The 21113-nt window shown below is 39.6% G+C and overlaps 1 protein-coding gene across 1 annotated transcript in view; it reads left to right on the top strand.

Annotated features, from left to right (window-relative positions):
- Cct6b (chaperonin containing TCP1, subunit 6B (zeta 2)) overlaps positions 1-20481 on the top strand; it is a 31328-nt gene extending 10847 nt beyond the window's left edge. The window contains exons 2-13 of the mRNA XM_013013062.1: positions 946-1080; positions 5543-5716; positions 6965-7068; positions 8001-8111; positions 8374-8533; positions 12462-12544; positions 14598-14694; positions 15603-15750; positions 17012-17145; positions 18444-18546; positions 19401-19473; positions 20227-20481. Coding sequence (XP_012868516.1) covers positions 946-1080; positions 5543-5716; positions 6965-7068; positions 8001-8111; positions 8374-8533; positions 12462-12544; positions 14598-14694; positions 15603-15750; positions 17012-17145; positions 18444-18546; positions 19401-19473; positions 20227-20299 — 1395 coding nt within the window. The 3' untranslated portion in view covers positions 20300-20481. The remainder of the gene's footprint in view (positions 1-945; positions 1081-5542; positions 5717-6964; positions 7069-8000; positions 8112-8373; positions 8534-12461; positions 12545-14597; positions 14695-15602; positions 15751-17011; positions 17146-18443; positions 18547-19400; positions 19474-20226) is intronic.
- The last annotated feature ends 632 nt before the right edge of the window (positions 20482-21113 follow it).

Below are 21113 nucleotides of genomic sequence, written 5' to 3'. Positions count from 1 at the left end.
ACAAAAAAAAAAAAAAAATGAAATCGAGGCCTTACATACAGTAGGCAAATACTTTACCATTGAACTACATCCCCAGACTTTAACAATTTATATGTCTTTAAGCCAAGATGGCTGAATGCTGTAATCTTTAGATATGCTTGTTAAGCTTCAATAATTTTTTTTGGCTATTTGCAAATGCTTATATAGTAAAAGTGTATTACTTTTTTTTTTTTTTTGCCAGTCCAGGGCTTGAATTTAGGGCCTGAGCACTGTTCTGAGCCTCTCTGTGCTCAAGGCTAGCACTCTACCACTTGAGCCACAGCACCACTTCTGGCTTTTTCTGTGTATGTGGTACTGAATATTTGAACCCAGGGCTCCATGCATGTTAGGCAAGCACTCTACCACTAAGCCACATTCCTAGCCTGCATTACAGTTTTTGGAAAAAAATCCTTTGCATATTTTCATGAATGAAGCCATCTTTGGGATGGAAGAACATAATCTAATGGAAATGTCATTGCGTTGTGAAGCAAAGACATTTATAAAAAGTTCAGACTCCATTAGTTGTCAATTAATATTTTTTTTTGTCGGTCACAGGGCTTGAACTCTGGGTGCTGTCCCTGCACTCTTCAGCTCAAGGCGAGCACTCTACCACTTGAGCCACAGTGCCACTTCTGATTTTCTGGTGGTTTATTGGAGATAAGAGTCTCAACAACTTTCCTGCCCGGCTGGCTTTGAACTGCGATTCTCAGAGCTCAGCCTCCTGAGTAGCTTAGATTACAGGCATGAGCCACCAGCACCTAGCTCAATTATTAAATTTTGGACTTGACATTTATTATTGGCAATATCAAACTTGAAAACTTGTAGAATGAAGCTTTTCCATTGTTTAATTGCCCCCTAGGTTATATGGGTTTTTGGTGACCTTTCTTTCTTTCATTCTCTTTAAAATACTTTGCCTACTTTTTGCAGCAAATTCAGCACCCGACAGCTTCCTTGATTGCAAAAGTAGCAACAGCCCAGGATGACATCACAGGAGATGGTACCACTTCAAACGTTTTAATTATTGGAGAGTTACTAAAGCAAGCTGACCTTTACATTTCTGAGGTATTAACATTTCATACTTTATCTTGAGCAGTTTTTAAAAGAGGCTTCATTTTAGAGAGTACAAGTTAATTTTAATCAAGATATTCTGGTCAATTATAAGTAGAAGTAATAATGAACAAGTTTCTTGGCCAAAGCAATGGTCTTTATTATAATTATATACATTTTGTTAAAAAATAAAATGTTTAATGTATGTGTAAGAAAGGTAAAGAATCATCCTTATATATGTATGTGAGTAATGGCCTAAGAAAGAAAATTCTAGAGATAAAAGTTGAAACCAGGGGCTGGGGGTTTAGCCCAGAGGAAGGGCGCCCACTTGGCGCGCGCAAGGCCCTGGGTTCAGTTCTCAGCCCTGGTTAAAAAAAAAAAAGTTGAAACCAAATTGTTCAGCTTTGAACAAATAACTAAAAGAAAATGATTGAAGGTTTTCCACTTTGTGAGTTTACTTTTAGAAACGATCTATTCTAGCCAGATCCCTCTATCCAATGAGATTATCATGCACCACCTCTGTTCAGTATGTATTTTTTCCTTGGCATTACCTATTTGAATCTGTCCTTTATTCATAGACTATTTCAGCAAAACACACCTGGTCAGAGTGCTAAAATTATTGCTCCTTTGTGCTTCATTTAGTGTTGTGGATTGTCTAAATTCAGTACCAGCATCTTATCTCAGAATGCTTTTGGCTGTAAGTAGTTAGATACTTGAGTAAAACTTAAACAATAGGGAAACTATTACCTCCTGTAGTAGAACATTGAGAGATAAGGCAGAGTCTAGGATTGCTTGATTTGCAAGTCTTTTTGTCTCTTTGCTCTTTTGCCCATAGTATACTTCCAACCTAACAGTAGTTTCCATCTATATATGTGACTATAAGAGGAAATCAGTGCTACTTGCTTGAGCAGGAGAGTGCAGGAAATAAATCATTCATCTAACTATGAAATGTAAGCCCTTCCTAAGGAGGGACTGAGTGTGGTCAGACCAACTTTACTCTCATAGCAACCTATCATAATAATTATTTGCAGGGGAATGGAGACTAACTAGGACTCACCATTTAAACTAAGGATAGGACTGGTTTTCCTTGGATCACAGATGTAAAGAGGGTCACCCAAACAAAATCAGTGTTGGGTTAGGAAGAAAGGAGATTGAATGGTGAGATGCTGACAGGCACATAAGGGCAATGTATGTCTGGGCAGTGAAAGAATTAGGCACAGGATGTCACACAGCCACTGAAGAAGGACAGATACTCTGAACTATCCTGTGGTATTCAGAAAGTGGTCAGTGGAGAAAGCAGGCCTGGGCAAATCTTCAGACTGGAGTGAGCCACATGAAAGAGGGAGAGGTGAGAATGGTATTTTAGGCAGGAACAACATGGCACTGCAGTTAGCTACAACAGTCTGATGTTACTGTAGTTTTAAGTGATGTGCCCAGTAATGTGCCCAGTAAAGAGGCTGGAAAATGAGATAGGAGCCAGATCATAAAGTGTAAGGAGTATGGTAGTGAAGAATCTCACACTTTGCTGTGTGGTGAATAAATTAAACATAACAACCTCTGAATGACTGATATGGGTAGGGTGGCCTTTTAAATATTTGATGGCTTTTTTTTTTTTGAGTCAGTCATGGGGCTTGAACTCTGGGCCTGGAAGATGTGCTTGAGCTCTTCAGCTCAAGGCTAGCACTCTACCACTTGAGCCATAGCGCCACTTCTGGTTTTCTGGTGGTTAATAGAGATCAGAGACTTTCCTGCCGGGGCTGACTTTGAACTGGGATCCTCAGATATCAGCCTCCTGAATAGCTAGGATTAGAGGTGTGAGCCACCAGCGCCTGGCTTGATGACAATTTTAAGGATGCCAAGACCCAAAGTTCTAGTAGTCAAGATCTATGTGAGCTCTGGACAGAAAAAAAATTGAAAATGCGATTAGCCCAGGATTTAGAGGCAGATCTTGCAAGTTTAAATCCTGCCCCCACTTCTGTACTAGCTTGTTGATCTAAGGCAAGTTACATATTTCTCCAAATTCCTTTTTTCATCATCTGGGAAGTAGAAATAGTGATAGTACCACTTCATAGTGTTGTTGAGAGAGTTAAATTAAGATCATGTCCGTTAGCCCAGTGCCCAGCACAAATGCTCAATTAATTTCAACTTTGAAATGCCATTACAAGAGTGGCAGAGAAAGGGATGGAATGAAGTAGATTTTCTACCAGCTTTCACAAACTTTGCAAACTTGGTAGGCTGAGGCAGGAGGATTGTGGTTATCTAACTAACCTGGGCTACCTAGGAAGAACCTGTGTCAAAAAAAGTTATTAGAGCCAGGTGCTGGTGCTCACGCCTGTAATCCTAGCAACTCAGGAGTCTGAGATCTGAGGATTGTGGTTCAAAGCCAGCCTAGGCAGAAAAGTCCATTAGACTCTTATATTCAATTGACTACCAGAAAACTGGAAGTGGCACTGTGGCTCAAGTGGTAGAGCAGTTGCCTTGAGCTGAAGAGCTCAGGGACAGTGCCCAGGCCCAGAGTTCAAGTCCCATGACTGACAAAAAAAAATATTACTAGATCAAAACTTTAAGCCTTCAGAAAAATTTCAAGAATATTGCAAAGTATTACTGTATACCTTACTCAAATTCTCCAGGTATTTTTCCAGGCCCTGTCCTGTCTTTATAAGATATATGTTATAGGGGCTGGGAAGGTGGCTTAGTGATAGAGTGCTTGCCTTGTATGCATGAGGCCCTGGGTTCCATTCCTTAACACCACATAAGCAGAAAAAGCTGGAAGTGATGCTATGACTCAAGTGGTAGAGCACTTGCCTTGAGCTGAAGAGCTGAGGGACAGTGCCCAGGCCCAGAGTTCAGGCCCCACAACTGAAAAAAAAAGAAAAAATATATGTTATACATACAATATATATAACTTTTTTCAAGTGGTATGAGAGTAAACTGTAGGTATGAGTTACATGTTACAGTATGCGCTTTTTTTTGTGCCTGCCTTGGGGCTCAAACTCAGGGCTTGGGTACTGTCCCTGAGCTTTTTTGCTCAAGGCTAGTGTTCTTTATCATTTGGGCCATAGCTCCACTTCTGGCCTTTTGGAAGTTCACTGGAGATAAAAGTCTTACAGACTTTCCTGCCTTGGCTGGCTTTAAGCTTTGATTACAGGCATGCACCACTAGCACCCAGCTTCAGTAGACTTTTTTTAAGAACTAAGGTAATTCTCTTATATGACTATTGTGCATGTAGATGAAACAGGAAATTAACATTAACGTGACCCATTCATACAGTGCTAGTATCTAACCTGCAGGTGTTTTCCCCCAAGTTTCATTCTTCCAATACTGTCCTTCACAGAAGACAATCTAGGATAATGCATCGCATTAGGTGTCATGTCCCTTTACTCTCCTTTAAGTTGAAACAGTTCCTGAGCCCCTTTTATGCTTCATGACATAGCTACTCTTTTTTTTTTTTGTCGGTTGTGGGCCTGAACTCTGGGCATGGGCACTGTCCCTCAGCTCTTCAGCTCAAGGTTAGCCCTCTACCACTTGAGCCACAGCACCACTTCCGGCTTTTTCTGCTTATGTGGTGCTGAAGAATCGAACCCAGGGCCTCAGGCATGCAAGGCAAGCACTCTACCACTGAGCCACCTTCCCAGCCCTCTTTTTTTTTTTTTTTTCATTAGTCCTGTGGCTTGAACTCAGGGCCTGGGCGCTGTCCCTGAGCCTCTTTGCACTCAAGGCTAGTGCTCTAGCACTTGAACCACAGCACCACTTCTGGTTTTTTTGAGTAGTTTATTGGAGATAAGAGTCTCATGGAAACTTTTCTGCTCGGGCTGGCTTTGAACCCTGATCCTCAGATCTCAGCCTTCTGAGTAGCTAGAATTGTAGGCATGAGCCACCAGTGCCAGGCTGACATCACTGCTCTTAATAAGAAATGTATACTAGTTATTTTGTAGGAAGTCCCTACTTGTCTGTTTCTTTACTGTTAGACTCAGGCTATTAATTTTTGGCAGTAATAACATGGAAGTGCTCTTATGTTCTTATAAATGCATCCTACCAGGAGATATAGGCTAGACTTTGTTTTATTACTGTGAACTTAACTTTGATCACTGGGTAAAGGTGATGACTATCACTTTTCTTTAAATCATTGCTGGTTTGTTTCCTTTTCATTGAAAGGAGTTTTTTCTTTTAAACTCATTCAAAAGGGCAATGCATGATCATTTTAGGGGAAAAAGAGTTTAATACTAGGCATGATGGGGCATGCCTGTAAACACAGCTGAAGAAAAAAAAGTGACTTCTATATTTTTTTGAATTTGTACCTTTTCTGTAAGTTTGAGATCGTTTCAAATACAAAGCACTGAAAAATGTACATACAAATTAATATAATGTCATGAATGCAGATAACATTTATTTTGGGGGGATGTAACCTATTAATAGGATAGGGTACATTTAGTTTGAATGAATTACTGTAATTTTTAATTTTACATTGCTACAACAGGGACTGCATCCTAGAATAATCTCTGAAGGATTTGAAGCTGCAAAGGTAAAGGCACTTGAGGTTTTAGATGAAGTTAAAGTGAAAAAGGAGATGAAAAGAGATACACTGTTAGATGTGGCTCGAACATCTCTACGAACCAAAGTTCATGCTGAACTGGCTGACGTGCTGACAGAGGTACATGACTAAAGTTTGGTATTCACAATTAGTTTGATCAGGCCTGTGGTGATATTTTTTTTCCTATGAGAGAAAATATTGCATGTGATTTTTAAATGTAGCAACAGGAAGGCAAATAATTATAATTGTCTTATGTATAGACAAGATTGGTCAGAAAAGTATTTGTAATTTTTTAACATGTCATAATACTTAACGCTTTCAAGTGACTTGAAAGTTAGAGAGTCTTGGGTGCCTGTGGGTTATCTGCTGTGGTGTCCTAGTGTGGTAGAGAGGTCTCAGCTTAGCTGTTACATTAGGTGACACACAGAGGGCTACTGCTTTAATGAAGCATGATTGATCTGATATGTAACACATTTAAGAAATAAACACTTGGGGCTGGGAAGGTCGCTGAGTGGTAGAGCGCTTGCCTTGCATGCCTGAGGCCCTGAGTTCGATTCCTCAGCACCACATAAGCAAAAAGAAAAAAAGCCAGAAGTGGCGCTGTGGCTCAAGTGGTAGAGAGCTAGCCTTGAGCTGAAGAGCTGAGGGACAGCGCCCAGGCCCAGAGTTCAGGCCCCACGACCGGACCCCCCCCCCCAAAAAAAGAAATAAACACTTGTTTACCTTCAAAAAGAATATCTGAGTCTGGTGTCAGGGGCTCACATCTGTAATCCTAGCTACTCAGGAGGCTGAGATCTTATGATCGCAGTTAGAAGCCAGTCTGCACAGCAAAGTCCTTGAGATTCTTATCTCCAGTAAACAACTCAAAAAAGCCAGAAATAGCACTGTAGCTCTAGTGGTAGAGTGCTAGCCTTGAGCACAAAGAGGCTTAGAGATGGTACCCAGGTCCTGAGTTCAAGCTACCAGCTTTTTTTGCAAAGACTTTATTTTTATTTTTTTTTGGGTCCGGTCGTGGGGCCTGAACTCTGGGCTTGGGCGCTGTCCCTCAGCTCTTCAGCTCAAGGCTAGCACTCTACCACTTGAGCTACAGCGCCACTTCCGGTTTTCTGGTAGTTTATTGGAGATAGGAGTCTCACGGTTTCTCCTGCCCGGGCTGGCTTTGAACCGCGATCCTCAGATCTCAGCCTCCTGAGTAGCTACGATTACAGGCGTGAGCCACCAGCGCCCGGCTAGCTTTGCCTTTTTTAAAGCTGAGGCCCTTTAACTTGTGTAGTGTAGTTCCTGTCTAGCTGGATTACTTGGGCCTATAGTAGTTTTTGTTTTTAATAAGTCCAAATAATTTATTATTCTTATTAATTTCTCTTTCAGGCTGTGGTGGACTCTGTTTTGGCTGTTAGAAGACCGGGTTATCCTATTGATCTCTTCATGGTGGAAATCATGGAGATGAAGCATAAATCAGAAACAGATACACAGTAAATGGCATAACATTAGATCATATGTGCAAATATTCTATGTTCTAGAATATTCTGATATTCTTTTTCCCCCTGATACTGGAGTTTTATTTCAGGTCCTTGTGCTTGGTAGGCAAGCCACTACATCAACCTCTAACACTTGAGCCATACATATAGCCCTGCTTTTTTTAATGTATTGTCCCAGACCAGCCTTGGGACTGTTATCCTCCTATCTATGCCTGCATAGTAGCTAGCATTATAGGGACAAGCCACTGTTACTAGCTCTTCTCAGATATATAACTAATTTTGTTAGTTGCTTTTATTGAACATCAGAGTATTGACTCAACATATATTAACTGAGTCAGACACTTCCTAGGTGCTGGAATGAAGAGTAAACCACAGAAGTTCCTTAAGTTTACCTTTCTAACTTAACTAAAAAACAAAACTCATCTATCTTGTTGCATGCATTAGATTGTTATTTTTTATTGATGTTTAATATTTTCTTGTGTTATTATTGTATAGTTTATTAATTCTACTGTTAATAAGCACTTAAATAGTTTTAAATAAGTTTATGAATAGTGCTTCTATAAACATTGTAACATCCTTTTGTTAGATATGTATTTGTTCCCTTGGCTTTTTAATAGTGTTGTGTGTGTTTGTTAATAATTTTAGTTGTATACAATGATTCTGAGCAAGTGTCCCTAAGAAATTTATTGATCCACTATTTCATATTTTTGAGCCATGGAACTTAGAGAATAATTTTGGTTTGACTTTTTGCTGTGACTTTGTAGTCACACTGTATTAAAGCAGATTTTCTTTCCTAATTCTATTAGTTACATGCAAGAGTTACATGCAAGAGTTGAAGTACCCTGACTATTGTGCTAAAACCTTGCGAATGATTCTAACTTAAAGTGTCTATTCAAAGTAAAAAACCATTGTGTATATTTTAATAGGCTGATCAAAGGATTAGTTTTGGATCATGGTGCCCGTCATCCACATATGAAGAAGCAAGTGGAAGATGCATTTATCCTGACTTGCAATGTATCACTAGAATATGAAAAAACGTATGTCTTAGTTTTTTTTAATAACTTTTGAAACTCTTTTTTGGAAAGTGCTTTTTAATCTCTTAATTTTCTTTTTTCCCTTGCCTTCTCCCCATGCTTTACTAGCTTGCTTGTTTGTTTGTTTTTTTGAGTTGGGGTCTTGCTATATAGCCTAGGATGGCCTTGAATTTGCAGCCTTTTTGCCTCAGCCCCCAGAGTTCTGGAATTACAGGCACATGCTACCATATCTGGCTTACTAGTTTGTTCTTATGAATCTTTTTAGAGAGGTGAACTCTGGTTTCTTTTATAAGACTGCAGAAGAGAAAGAGCGATTTGTAAAAGCTGAACGAAAATTCATTGAAGATCGAGTACAAAAAATAATAGACCTGAAAGAAAAAGTCTGTGCTAATTCCAACAAAGGATTTGTTGTTATTAATCAAAAGGTGAGAAGGAAAGTTTAGATTTTCATTTGTGTTTTCAGCACTTCTCAAATGTGGTCTATGGACCCCTGGTGGGGTTGGCTATCAGGGAGTCTGAGGTAAAAACTATTTTCCTGTTTCCCATTACTAACAGTGCCTTGGCACTGGGCAGATATGTAGTGATAGTGGAAGGCAGTGTCCATGAACTGTCTGGCGTCTTGCTGCAGCCCAGGCAGTAGCACTGGACTATGGACCAGGTCACTCATCATCTTCATTGCTACACCCCTCACACCTGCAGAAAACTGGTAGTTTTTTAAAAAGGGCTTGATAAAGTGATTACATTTGTGATAAAGTCTGAAGTACACTTCTGCTATGTATCGAAACATGGTGATTGTCTTGAAGGAAAACCCTGGTGCAATTGAGCTGTGAGAATACTATCCAGTTTTGTCATGGAAAGCCATTTTTATTTTGAAGAATGACTAACAAATTGTGGTTATTTAGATTTGAGTATTTGGTAGATTTCATCCTGAAAAATGAATGAAGCAATTCTATCACTTCAAGGAAGACACCTGTCAGTATTTATTGCCAATGGCAATTTGAACTTAATTCAGTGAACTAATATTTTGTAAATGACTAAAAAAATGCTTGATTTTAAATAAGTCATTTAAAGTGCAAAACTAATAGATTTTAATGCAAGAGAGTCTGAAAAGTTCATGATATAGCTCCATCTTCTACATTGAAACCAACCTTTGAGAAATTTGTGTATACATGTCAGTATCAGTACCTTGAGTTTGGAGTCTTAGACTTCTCTACCATCCTGACACCTGAATGTGCCAGTACTTAGGGCTTGAACTCATGGCCTTGTGCTCTCGATTAGCTTTTTCTCTCACAACGAATGCTCTACAATTTGCCTTATACCTCCAGTCTGGCAAAGAAAACAGTGATGTTTTGAGTTTTGTTTAACCTGTAGTATCAGAGAAAAATATTTGTATTTATCTCAAAAGCCTACTAAAATATTTGCCCCTTTCCAATATTTATTAATGTGGGACCAGATTTCTGCATATATTTGAACCAAAACAATATGGGAGAATCATTGTCTTCTATTTAGACAGACCTTTAAAAAATGTGAATCACTTCCAGAAACCTTTGTTTTGGAAAGTATAGTAAATATTTTATTAAAAATATTGTTATATTTATTGCCCAATGTACATTTCTTTTTGAACAATGTTAACTCCTCCTTCATTTTCTCTTGCTTTTCCTTCCCCTACTCCCATCCCCCCCAAGTTGTAAAGTTCTTTTTTAAAAAATATAACTTAGGGCTGGGAAGTTGGCTCAGTGGTAGAGCGCTTGCCTTGCATGCCTGAGGCCCTGGGTTCAATTCCTCAGCACCACATAAGCAAAAAGAAAAAAAACCCGAAAGTGGCACTGTGGCTCAAGTGGTAGAGCTCTAGCCTTGAGCTGAAGAGCTGAGGAACAGCGCTCAGGCCCAGAGTTCAGGCCCCACGACCAGACCCAAAAATAAAAATAAAAAATGTAACTTTATTGTTATTATTAAGGTGATATACACAGGGATTACTGTTTCATAAGTTAGGTCATGGGTACATCTCTTTTGGACAGCATCACCACTCTGTTTTACCCCAGTTTCCCCCTCCCTTCCCTGCCCACATGTTGCATAATTCTTTTTCCATGACGTATCTACTGAGTACCATGACTGTATTTGTTCACCTTCCTCCTCTTGCCTTGCCTCAAAAGACAAAAAACAACAGCAATAACAAAAAAAAATCCCAAAGCAAAAACAAATGACACTTCAAACACCTCAGGGCCTGGGCACTGTCTCTGTACCTCTTTGTGCTCAAGGCTAGTGCTGTACCACTCGAATCACAGAGTCACTTCTGTTTGTTTTTTAATTTTTTTTGAGTGGTTAATTGCAAATAAGAGTCTCAGGGGGACTTTTCTGCCCTGGCTGGCTTTGAACCATGATCCTCAGATCTCAGCCTCCCTAGTAGCTAGGATTATAGATATGAGCCAACAGTGCCTAGCTTTCTCTCTTTTTATTTATTTATTTTTTGTCCATTGTGGCTTGAACTCTGAGCTTTGGTGCTGTCTCTGAGCTCTTCAGCTCTATCACTTGAGCCACAGTGCCACTTCCGGTTTTCTGGTGGTTAGTTGGAGATAAGAGTTTAATGGATCTTCTTGCCTGGGCTGGCTTTGAACCTTATCCTCAGATCTCAGCCTCCTGAGTAGCTAGGATTTCAGGTGTGAGCCTTTGGTGCCCAGCTCTTCCTCATAATTTTTTTTTGGGGGGTCTGGTTGTGGGGCCTGAACTCTGGGCCTGGGCACTGTCCCTCAGCTCTTCAGCTCAAGGCTAGTACTCTACCACTTGAGCCACAGCTCCACTTTCGGCTTTTTTTTTTCTGCTTATGTGGTGCTGAGGAATCGAACCCAGGGCCTCAGGCATGCAAGGCAAGCACTCTACCACTGAGCCACCTTCCCAGCCCCCTCATAATTTTTAACAGTATAAAGTGACAGGCTGTGCACTGTAGGCTCACACCTGCAATCCTAGCTACTCAGGAGGCTGAGATCTGAGGATCAAGGTTCTAAAGACAGCTTGGGCAAAAAAACCCCAAAAAACCCAAGTGGTGCCGTGGTTCAAGTGGTAGAGTACTAGCCTTGGGCACAAAAGCTGAGGGAAAGTACCCTGAGTTCAAGTCCCAGGACTGGCATGGACAGACACACACACACACACACACACACACCACAGGTACGTAAACACACAAGTGTACAGTGATGCTGAGACTAGAAAGTTTGAAAAATCCTGGTTTAAAATCCATTTATGAGAGGCTGGGTACCAGTGGCTCATGCCTGTAATCCTACTACTCAGGAGGACCATGGTTCAAAGCCAGCCTGGGCAGGGAAGTCCATGAGACTCTTGTCTCCAATACCCCTCAGAAAACTGGAAGTGGAGCTGTGGCTCAAGTGGTAGAGCGCTTGCCTTGAGCTGAAGAGCTGAGGGACAGTGCCCAGGCCCAGAGTTCAAACCCCATGACCGACAAAAAAAAAGTTTATGAGATAAACATATATAAACACGCATAGGATCATAAATCTGGATATGTATTTATAATTGTGGGATCACCTGAGAGAACTGAGGAGCAGGAAACAGAACAACATGGAATCCATTGTATCTGTGAGTGAAGGATCACTGAAAGCTGCACAATAGTGGGCAGTTGGGATGGGGCAAATGAAAGCCAATTTAAAGTATATGCATGTGTATATGCATATGTGAAATACTATGATGAGATCTGAAGAAATAGCATATGCTAAATAAAATGAATGGCTGAAATGTAGAACAGGTCCTATCCAGGGTGTGGGTGCTAGTGAGTATAGGGGGAGAGAATGAAGGAGGGTGAATGTAGCCAAAATGCTTTATTTAGCACACGTGAGAAAGCGGAACATTGAAGCTTGTTGAGATTAGTATTTTGTGGGAAGGGTGAAGAAGAGTTATGGAAGGGCTAAATCTGATCAAAGTGCATTGTATGCATGTAAGTATGTGTATATGTGTGTGTATATATATATATATATATATACATATATACATGTCAAAATGAAACCTCCTAGTCCAATTAATTGATGCTAATTGATGACCAGGGATATAGCATTTGCTTAGCATCGATTTGACCCACAGCATAGCTAAAACAAAAACAATTTAAAAAAGTGTAACTCTTTTTTTGTCAGTTGTGGGGTCTGAACTCTGGGCCTGGGCGCTGTCCCTCAGCTCTTCAGCTCAAGGCTAGTACCCTACCACTTAAGCCACAGCACCACTTCCGGCTTTTTTCTGCTTATGTGGTGCTGAGGAATTGAACCCAGGGCCTCATGCATGCGAGGCAAGCACACTACCACTGAGCCACCTTTTCAGCCCCCCAAATTTGTAACTTTTATGTTAATTTGATTATAGGGAATTGATCCATTTTCCTTAGACACTTTTGCAAAGCATGGAATAGTAGCTCTTCGAAGAGCAAAAAGAAGAAATATGGAAAGGTAAGCTTATAAATTATGTATTCTAAATTATTTTATATGGCTATTGAGGCTTGAATGTAGGGCCTCATACTCTTACTGGGCCTTTTCTCTGTTCAGACTGGTGCTCTACCACTTGGGCCACATCTCCTACACATTTTATGTGTGTGTGTGTGTGTGTCTATGTGTGTGTGTGTGTGAGTACTGGGGTGAACTCAGAGCCTGGGTGCTGTCCCTTAGCTTTTTTCACTCAAGACTGGTATTCTACCACTTGAGCCACAGCATCGTTTCTGTTTTTTTGTTTTTGGTGATTAATTGGAGGTAAGAGTCTCAGGAACTTTTCTTCCTGGATTGGCTTCAAACTGCAATCCTCAGATTTTAGCCTTCTGTGTATGTAGAATCATCCTAGGTATCTCATGTGAATTGCTCCCCCCCCTCTTCCTTTTTTTCTGTTGGTTGTGGAGCTTAACTCGGAGCCTGGTTGCTGTCCTTGAGCTCTTTTGCTCAAAGCTAGCACTCTACCACTTTGTGTCACAGCACCACTTCTGGTTTTCTAGTGGTTGGTGATGAGTCTCACAGATGCTTCTGCTCAGGCTGGTTTTGAACTGCCACTCTAAGATCTCAGCCTCTTGAGTAGCTAGGATTACAAGTGTGAGTCACCAACACCCAGCCTCTTTCTTTGTTTTTGAGAGAGTTTTACTATTACAGGCAAGCCTGGAACTCACTATTCAGACGGGCCTCAAACTGTCTGCCTTAGCTTCCGGGTGCTGGTTTACAGGCATGAACCATCACACCTGGCATCCATGAATATTTCTTTTGGTTTTATAAACAAATACTTTTGGGGAAATAGTAGTGTACAAATTGCAAATTTTGTTCTTTTTACTTTTTTACAAAGACAAAAATATCTTTAATATGATATAATCAATAATATCTACAATAGAAATAAAGTATTACAATAAACATCAAATGTCAGATATTTTGTTCATAAGTACATAGTATAAATAATTATCAAAAAAACAAGTATTTAACTTCATAATTTTGTTGAACTGCCAAGAAAGTTTTCAATCTTTAAAAATAGATTTAAGAATAATACTTCATAATCTCTCTTATATGTGATTAAATATGTTGAACTCAGGGAAAGAGGAAAATTATAGTTACTCAAAGTTGGGGAAGTGGGGGTTTGGCAGATAGATGATGGTCAAAGGATATAAAATTTGTTAGATAGGAAGTACCTCTTCAAGGATCTATTGTACAACATGGTCAGGTAAGGATATAGTGTATTGTTGATAAGTGCTGAGAGTAGATTTCAAGTGTTCTCACTACAAAAATGTTAACTATGAGAGCTAATGCATGTTAATTACCTTGATTTAGCCATCTGCAGTGTAAATATTGGCCATACTGGAGTTTGAATTTAGGGCTTGTACTCTGCAACTTGAGCCATGTCCCAGGATTTTTTGGCTTTTATTTGATTATGATTACTATTTTCAAGGGGGCAACTAGGGCTTGAACTCAGAGCCTGGGTGCTGTTCCTGGGCTTTAGTGCTCAAGGCTAGTGCTCTGCAACTTTGAGCCACAGCTGTACTTCTGGGTTTTGGTAGTTAGTTGGAGATAAGAGTCTCATGGCCTTTCCTGCCCCAGGCTGGCTTCAAACTACAATCCTCAGATCTCAGCCTCCTGCATAGCTAGGATTACAAGAATGAGCCACCAGAGCCTGGCTTGCTTTAGTTATTTTTTAGAGTCTCACATTTTTTGCCAAGGATGAGTCTCAGACTGTGATCCTCTCAATCTCTCCCTCTTGAATAGATGGAATTACAGGTATTTACCACCTTGCCTAGCATTGTGTGTGTATGTTGGCGGGGGTGTGTGTGTGGGGGGGGGAGGGTGTATGTGTGTATTGACATGTCATACTTGATAAATATGTATAATTTGTAAACTTAAAAAAAACCACCCAAACAGTATAATACATTATAATATAGCCTTCCATGCGACAGATCTGCTAGATACCTATTCATCTTAAAAAAATTAGCACTTACATTTTCCATAACCAGAGCTATGGTAACATAGTGTGTGCTTTCAGACTTTGTCTTGCTTGTGGTGGAGTGGCTATGAACTCGCTTGAGGACCTCACTATAGATTGCTTGGGACATGCTGGTCTTGTGTTTGAGTATACTTTAGTGAGTATTTCTGTGAATAGTGGTTATAAAGTGAACCAAGCCTATTTTTTAAATACTAACCTTTAAATTCATATTTTGAACTGACTAACCTGTAGAATAGATTTTCAATTACTTGAATATTTGTTTAGAGTTCAAATATAATTTATTTATATTATTTTTTTTTGGGTCCGGTTGTGGGCCTGAACTCTGGGCCTGGGCGCTGTCTCTCAGCTCTTCAGCTCAAGGCTAGTGCTCTACCACTTGAGCCACAGCACCACTTCCGGCTTTTTCTTTTTGCTTATGTGGTGCTGCGGAATCGAACCCAGGGCCTCATGCATGCAAGGCAAGCGCTCTACCACTGAGCCACCTTCCCAGCCCCTATTTTTTTTTTTTTTGAGACAGGGTCTCGCTGTGTAGCTATGTCTGGGCTCCAACTCCCTGTCCTTCTGCCTTCACTTCTGAGTGCTGAGACAACTATTTTAAGACATTTCTTTAGTTAAGATTGATAAAAAGAAGTGGCGCTGTGGCTCAAGTGGTAGAGTACTTGCCTTGAGCTGAAGAGCTGAGGGACAGCACCCAGGCCTAGAGTTCAGGCCCCATGACCGGAAAAAAAAAAAAGATTGATTTAAAAAAAGTCACATGAAGAGTGAAGTTCTGATATAAATTAGGTCTTGATTTTATAATGTCACTGAATAGTGAAAGTTTTATCTTTTATTTAATGGTGCTGGGGCTCTAGGTTCTCATGCATGCTAGGCAAATGTTCAGAAATGGAGCTGTGATAGTTCTCTTTAGGGCCCCTCTATTCAGAGAATCTCCTTATTTTCTTGTGACTTTCATTTTACTTCTAAAGAAAATTTCTCTGTTTGCATTAAAAAAGAGAGGAGCTTCATCTTCAGCCTTAAAGTTATGTCTTTGTGTGTCACCTTTAGGGTGAAGAAAAGTTTACATTTATTGAGGACTGTGTTAACCCTCGCTCTGTCACCTTATTGATCAAAGGACCAAATAAGCATACTCTCACACAAATCAAGGATGCCATAAGAGATGGACTTCGTGCCATCAAGAATGCCATTGAAGATGGTAAGCTCTTTCTGGTAATGGACACATTAGCCTTGCATTTATAAGCATTGACGAATCCATCATGGGATATAAGCTATTTTCAAAGACAGGAATGATTATTGTTTTCTCATCTCACTTTGAACAATTTGTGCTTTGGATTATAAAGATTTTTTCCTTTGGAATATTCTTTTTAAAAAATTTACAGTTGTATCATATTGAAATGTTCTTCATGGTATGCTACTCCCTTAATTAACTCCTGTTTATGAAAGGAAAATTACTTAATTCAAATGCTATCATATCATTCTTTACTTTTAAGATGTTTTTCCATTACTGGAGAGCACTTATTAGGCAAGTGCTCTACCACTTCACCCATGCCTCCAGCCCTTTTCTTGGTGCTTGGTTTTTGAGATAGACTCTTACAAAATTTGACCTGGCTGTCCTCAAATCTAGGATTTTCTTGCCTTCTCTTTTCAGTAGCAGAACAGGTAAGTACCTACACGGAGCTTTAAAAATACCTTGGAAATGATTTTATAGTTCTACAAAGGAACAAGTATATATATGTGTACATATGTATATTTATATGCATTATATATATAAAATGCATAATATATATATTTCCCCCCTCACACTCTCCCTTAACCTTTCCTGTTCAAGGCTGGCATTCTACCACTTGAGTCACAGTTCTACTTCTAGCTTATTGGAGGTTAACTGGAGATAAGACTCTACTGGACTTTTCTTGCCTGGCTGGCTTTCAACAAGGATCCAGATCCCAGCCTCCTGAGTAGCTATATATATCCAGAGCTCTTGTCTTAGAAAAGTAAAACCAGACGTCTAAGTTTTTTTCACAGGCAGCAGTTTGAGTTCTACTCCACTTTAGAAAACAAGTACTTGATTGAGTCCCAAGAATTCCATATCAAAAACTCTGGTCAAATTACCTAAACAATTTCACACAATGTATTGCAATTATTTGTAAAGAAATACCTTTTCTTGTAGTCATAGAAAAAGATGAAAGTGGAAGAAATGTCTATTCATATTTGCCAGAGAATAAACAATGAGATAAGTTGTTGTAGTAGTCATTAATCTGTGCCATGCTTAATTATTTAACTTCAGAATGCTTTCTAGGACGACTGTGCTATGCAGTTTATTTGATTTCTGTATGTATTTAAATACATTTTAGGGGTGGGTAAGATAATAGCACACACTTGCAAAGTTTGCTTTTTTAATCTTTCTTTTTCTGGTGTGGCATATGTTGCCATCAAATTTTTTTTTCTCCTCCAAATAGATTGTGTGGTTCCAGGTGCTGGAGCAGTTGAAGTGGCCATAGCAGATGCTCTTGTTCAGTACAAGTACAGTATCCAAGGAAGAGCTCGCCTTGGAGTCCAAGCTTTTGCAGATGCCTTACTCATAATTCCCAAGGTACAACCATCCTACTGGCCAGATTACAGCTGCTCAGACCTAAAGACATTTGATTACTAATGGCTCATATTAACTAACAGCAGATTAGACAAACATATTTGTTTTCATCACCTCCTGAAGTTTTTTCTTAGGTGTTTTACAACTCAATAGAGAACCTTTTGGGATAATAGCTTAAAATAAGGAGTTCAGTGAAAAGTCAAATTATTCCCTTGCAACCTACTTTGAACTTTAAAAGTTAAAGTAGCTACAAAAGGTTTCTGCAGAAATGGTTCATAATTAATCAATCATAATTTAAAGTTTAGAGTTTTTAAAATTTAATTAGATTTTGGGGTAGATCTTTATTTTGTTAGTGGTATCCAAAATGTTATCACTGTAATTGTGGAAAACATGAACTTCAGGCTGTTTTAGTATTCCCAAATACTACTAGCTTGCATTTGTTACTTCTGTCCTTCCTAGACAAAGAGAGAAACTAGTATATATACATATATTAATGTGACACAAGGTCAAGTCCTTAATTTGGTTAGAAATATAGAAAAATGAATTCAAATATGTTATTACCATGAATTAAAACATCATTAACAATACTAACAAAGTCTTTTAAGTAATTTCTATAATTGTGGGCTCTTAGTGAATCCTCATTTTCCTTTCCCCAAAGCAATACAGTCATTAAGGAATGAAAGGTGCCTAGTTAGAGGTTTAGGTAATCACCACCACTGCCTCCACAGGTCCACGGTTCTTCTGAAGGTGCTGCAAATAATGCTGGCATTTTTTAGAAAGGGCTTGAGAATGGGAGCACTACCTCCTTCCACATTTAAAATCTTTCACATGGAAAAAAGTCACTGTAGAGTCCTCAGAACTTAAAGTAATGTGCATAGGGAGAATGTTTAAGTAAATATAACTACCAAGCACATAAAATAATATTTTGATACAGATTAAAAATGGAATTCCTTAGAGGTGATGACTGTAGTATGGATATGTTTTCGTAAGACTAAAGAATTGTGGTTATTTTATTTTTTGGGGGGGTCTGGTTGTGAGCCTGAACTCTGGGTCTGGGCTCTCTCCCTCAGCTCTTCAGCTCAAGGCTAGCTCTCTACCACTTGAGCTACAGGGCCACTTCCTGCTTTTTTCTTTTTGCTTATGTGGTGCTGAGGAATCGAACCCAGGGCCTCATGCATGCAAGGCAAGCTCTCTACCACTGAGCCACCTTCCCAGCCCCTAGTGGTTATTTTTATATTTAATTTTCAAGTATATATATGAAAGCATGCCATACTTAATTATTACTATTTTTATTCTTGAAGGTTCTTGCTCAGAATTCTGGTTATGACCTGCAGGACACACTAGTGAAAGTTCAGGCTGAGCACTCAGAATCGAAACAACTTGTTGGTATAGACTTGAATACAGGTAAGACACTGAAGAAAACATAGCTTTTTAATAGAGGGACTATTCTTCAATGATCCAGGTCTTACTGTAAAAGGGTATGGGTTTGGGTGATTTTATTATTTACATTTTGAGTGCCTCTAGTTTACTTTTTAGTGTTGTTCACTCATTTAAGAACATAACTAAAACCGTGTTGCTGGTGGCTCACACCTGTGATCCCAGCTACTCAGGAGGGTGCAGTCTGAGGATGGTGGTGGTTGTATTTGAAGCCAGCCAGGGCAGGAAAGTCTGTGAGACTCTTATCTCCAATAAACTACTCAGAAAAAGCCAGAAGTAGAGCAGTGGCTCAAGTGGTAGAGCAGCTAGCTTTGAGGAAAAGAAGTCTAGGGACAGTGACCAGGCCCTCAGTTTAAGCTCCACTACTGGCTCACATGTACATGCATACACACACACACGCACGCACGCACGCACGCACGCGCGAATGTAATTGAGAATTGGGCTCTGATGGTTTACTCCTGTAATATTAGCTATTCAGGAGACTGAGATCTGGAGGCTAGCAGTTCCAAGCCAGCCAAAGCAGAAAAGTCTGTGATACTTTCACCTTTAATTAACCAGCAAAAGGCTGGCTGGATGTATGGCTCAAGTGGTAGAGCACCAGCCCAGTGGGCTGGAAGTCACAGGAAACAATAGTGAGAATAGTCAACTTATGCTGCTGGTGGATGGTGCTTATAGTCCACCACTTAACAACACAGAAGCTGTGAATGACTTGGACAAAAATAGTTTTGGTACCTTTTAGATATTGCTAAGAATATATCAATCAAAATTGACAGACTATATCAATATTGTGGTATTAAGATGATTTCCTTTTACTTTGTTAGGGGAGCCAATGGTAGCAGCTGATGCAGGAGTTTGGGATAATTATTGTGTAAAAAAACAACTTCTTCACTCTTGGTAAGTTGACAATAACAAGATGAGAGATATTAGGAGTATTATTGATAACATCAGAGTCTATTTTTGTCACCCTACAGTAGAAAAATTATTAAGTATGTGGTATTGTATGGTATCTAGTTAAGATTAACTTCTGTCATTTTACAACCATTTTCATATTTTATTATTTGTAGCAATATAAGTAACAGGAAAAGTTAGACTTACTGTTTATTTGGGGTGAGAGAGAAAGAGGAAATTACTGAACTAATATTACCTGTATACTCTGGAAAATCAAATTATGTGCTTAGAAATAAGTTCAGTTGCCGGGCACCGGTGGCTCATGCCTGTAATCCTAGCTACTCAGGAGGCTGAGATCTGAGGATCGCGGTTCAAAGCCAGCCCGGGTAGGAAAGTCCATGAGACTCTGATCTCCAATAAACCACCAGAAGACTAGAAGTAGTGCTGTGGCTCATGTGGTAGAGTGCTTGCTTGAGCTGAAGAGCTGAGAGACAGTGCCCAGGCCCAGAGTTAAGCCCCACAACTGACAAGAAAAAAAGTTCAGTTTTGCTGGAATAGAAATCAGGCTTCCACCTTGTCAGCAAAGAGTTGGATTGTATTTGTGGTTATAATAGTTTTGTCTTATAAAATCTCATGCCAGAGTAACTGGAGAAAAAGGGCCTTCACAGTGAGGATTGCAGGGGGTGGGGGCAGGGGATGAGGAAGTGGGGGGTAAGTGGTAAGCAGGTAAGCTTTGCTCATGTGCTTCTTTCCCCTCAGCACAGTAATTGCCACTAACATTCTCCTGGTTGATGAGATCATGCGAGCCGGGATGTCTTCTCTCAAAGGGTGATTCAATTCAAAACCAGCTCTTCTGCAAAACAAGATTTAGTAAACCTTTCATCCAATTGTTATTGTACAGCCTGAGCCAGTCTTAATTCTCACAAAAATAAATGCAGTTTGTATCTTTTTGGTCTTAACAGTCTCAAAAATATTTCACGAGGATAAAGCACAACAGAGGTATTTTCAAGAAAGGAATAATAATGGGAAATTTTCTCTTGAGTCCCAACTCCCTCTCTGTATTATATGCTATTACAGTTTTATAAAATAGAATCTATTATGATTCTCAGACATTCTAATTAAGTAGATTAATTCTAATTAATCACATATGGAAAACAGGTTTTAGAGCATACCAGGTAATTTTCAGTTTATCAGATGTTATGAATATAAGTAAGATAAAATGCTTTATGATTTCTCAAAAAGTCAGAAACTTTTTTTTTTTTTGGGTCCGGTCGTGGGGCCTGAACTCTGGGCCTGGGCGCTGTCCCTCAGCTCTTCAGCTCAAGGCTAGAGCATTACCACTTGAGCCACAGCGCCACTTCCGGCTTTTTTAAATTTTGCTTATGTGGTTCTGAGGAATCGAACCCAGGGCCTCAGGCATGCAAGGCAAGCGCTCTACCACTGAGCCACCTTCCCCGCACCCCCCCCCCAAAAAAAGTCAGAAACTTTTTGCTGCCACTGTTTCTCTCATATATGCTTTACTTTAGCAAGTACAGGTTTGGATTGAACTTATTTATAATACCTTACTCAACTTATTTAGTGTGTACTTTGTTATATCTTACCTAGTTCAGATTTTTTTTTCTTTTTGTTGGTTGTGGGGCTTGAAC

The sequence above is a fragment of the Dipodomys ordii genome, unplaced genomic scaffold, assembly GCF_000151885.1.
Source record: "Dipodomys ordii isolate 6190 unplaced genomic scaffold, Dord_2.0 Scaffold19, whole genome shotgun sequence".
NCBI classification, from domain to species: Eukaryota; Metazoa; Chordata; class Mammalia; order Rodentia; family Heteromyidae; genus Dipodomys; species Dipodomys ordii.
This window is presented reverse-complemented; position numbering and strand designations above follow the sequence as displayed.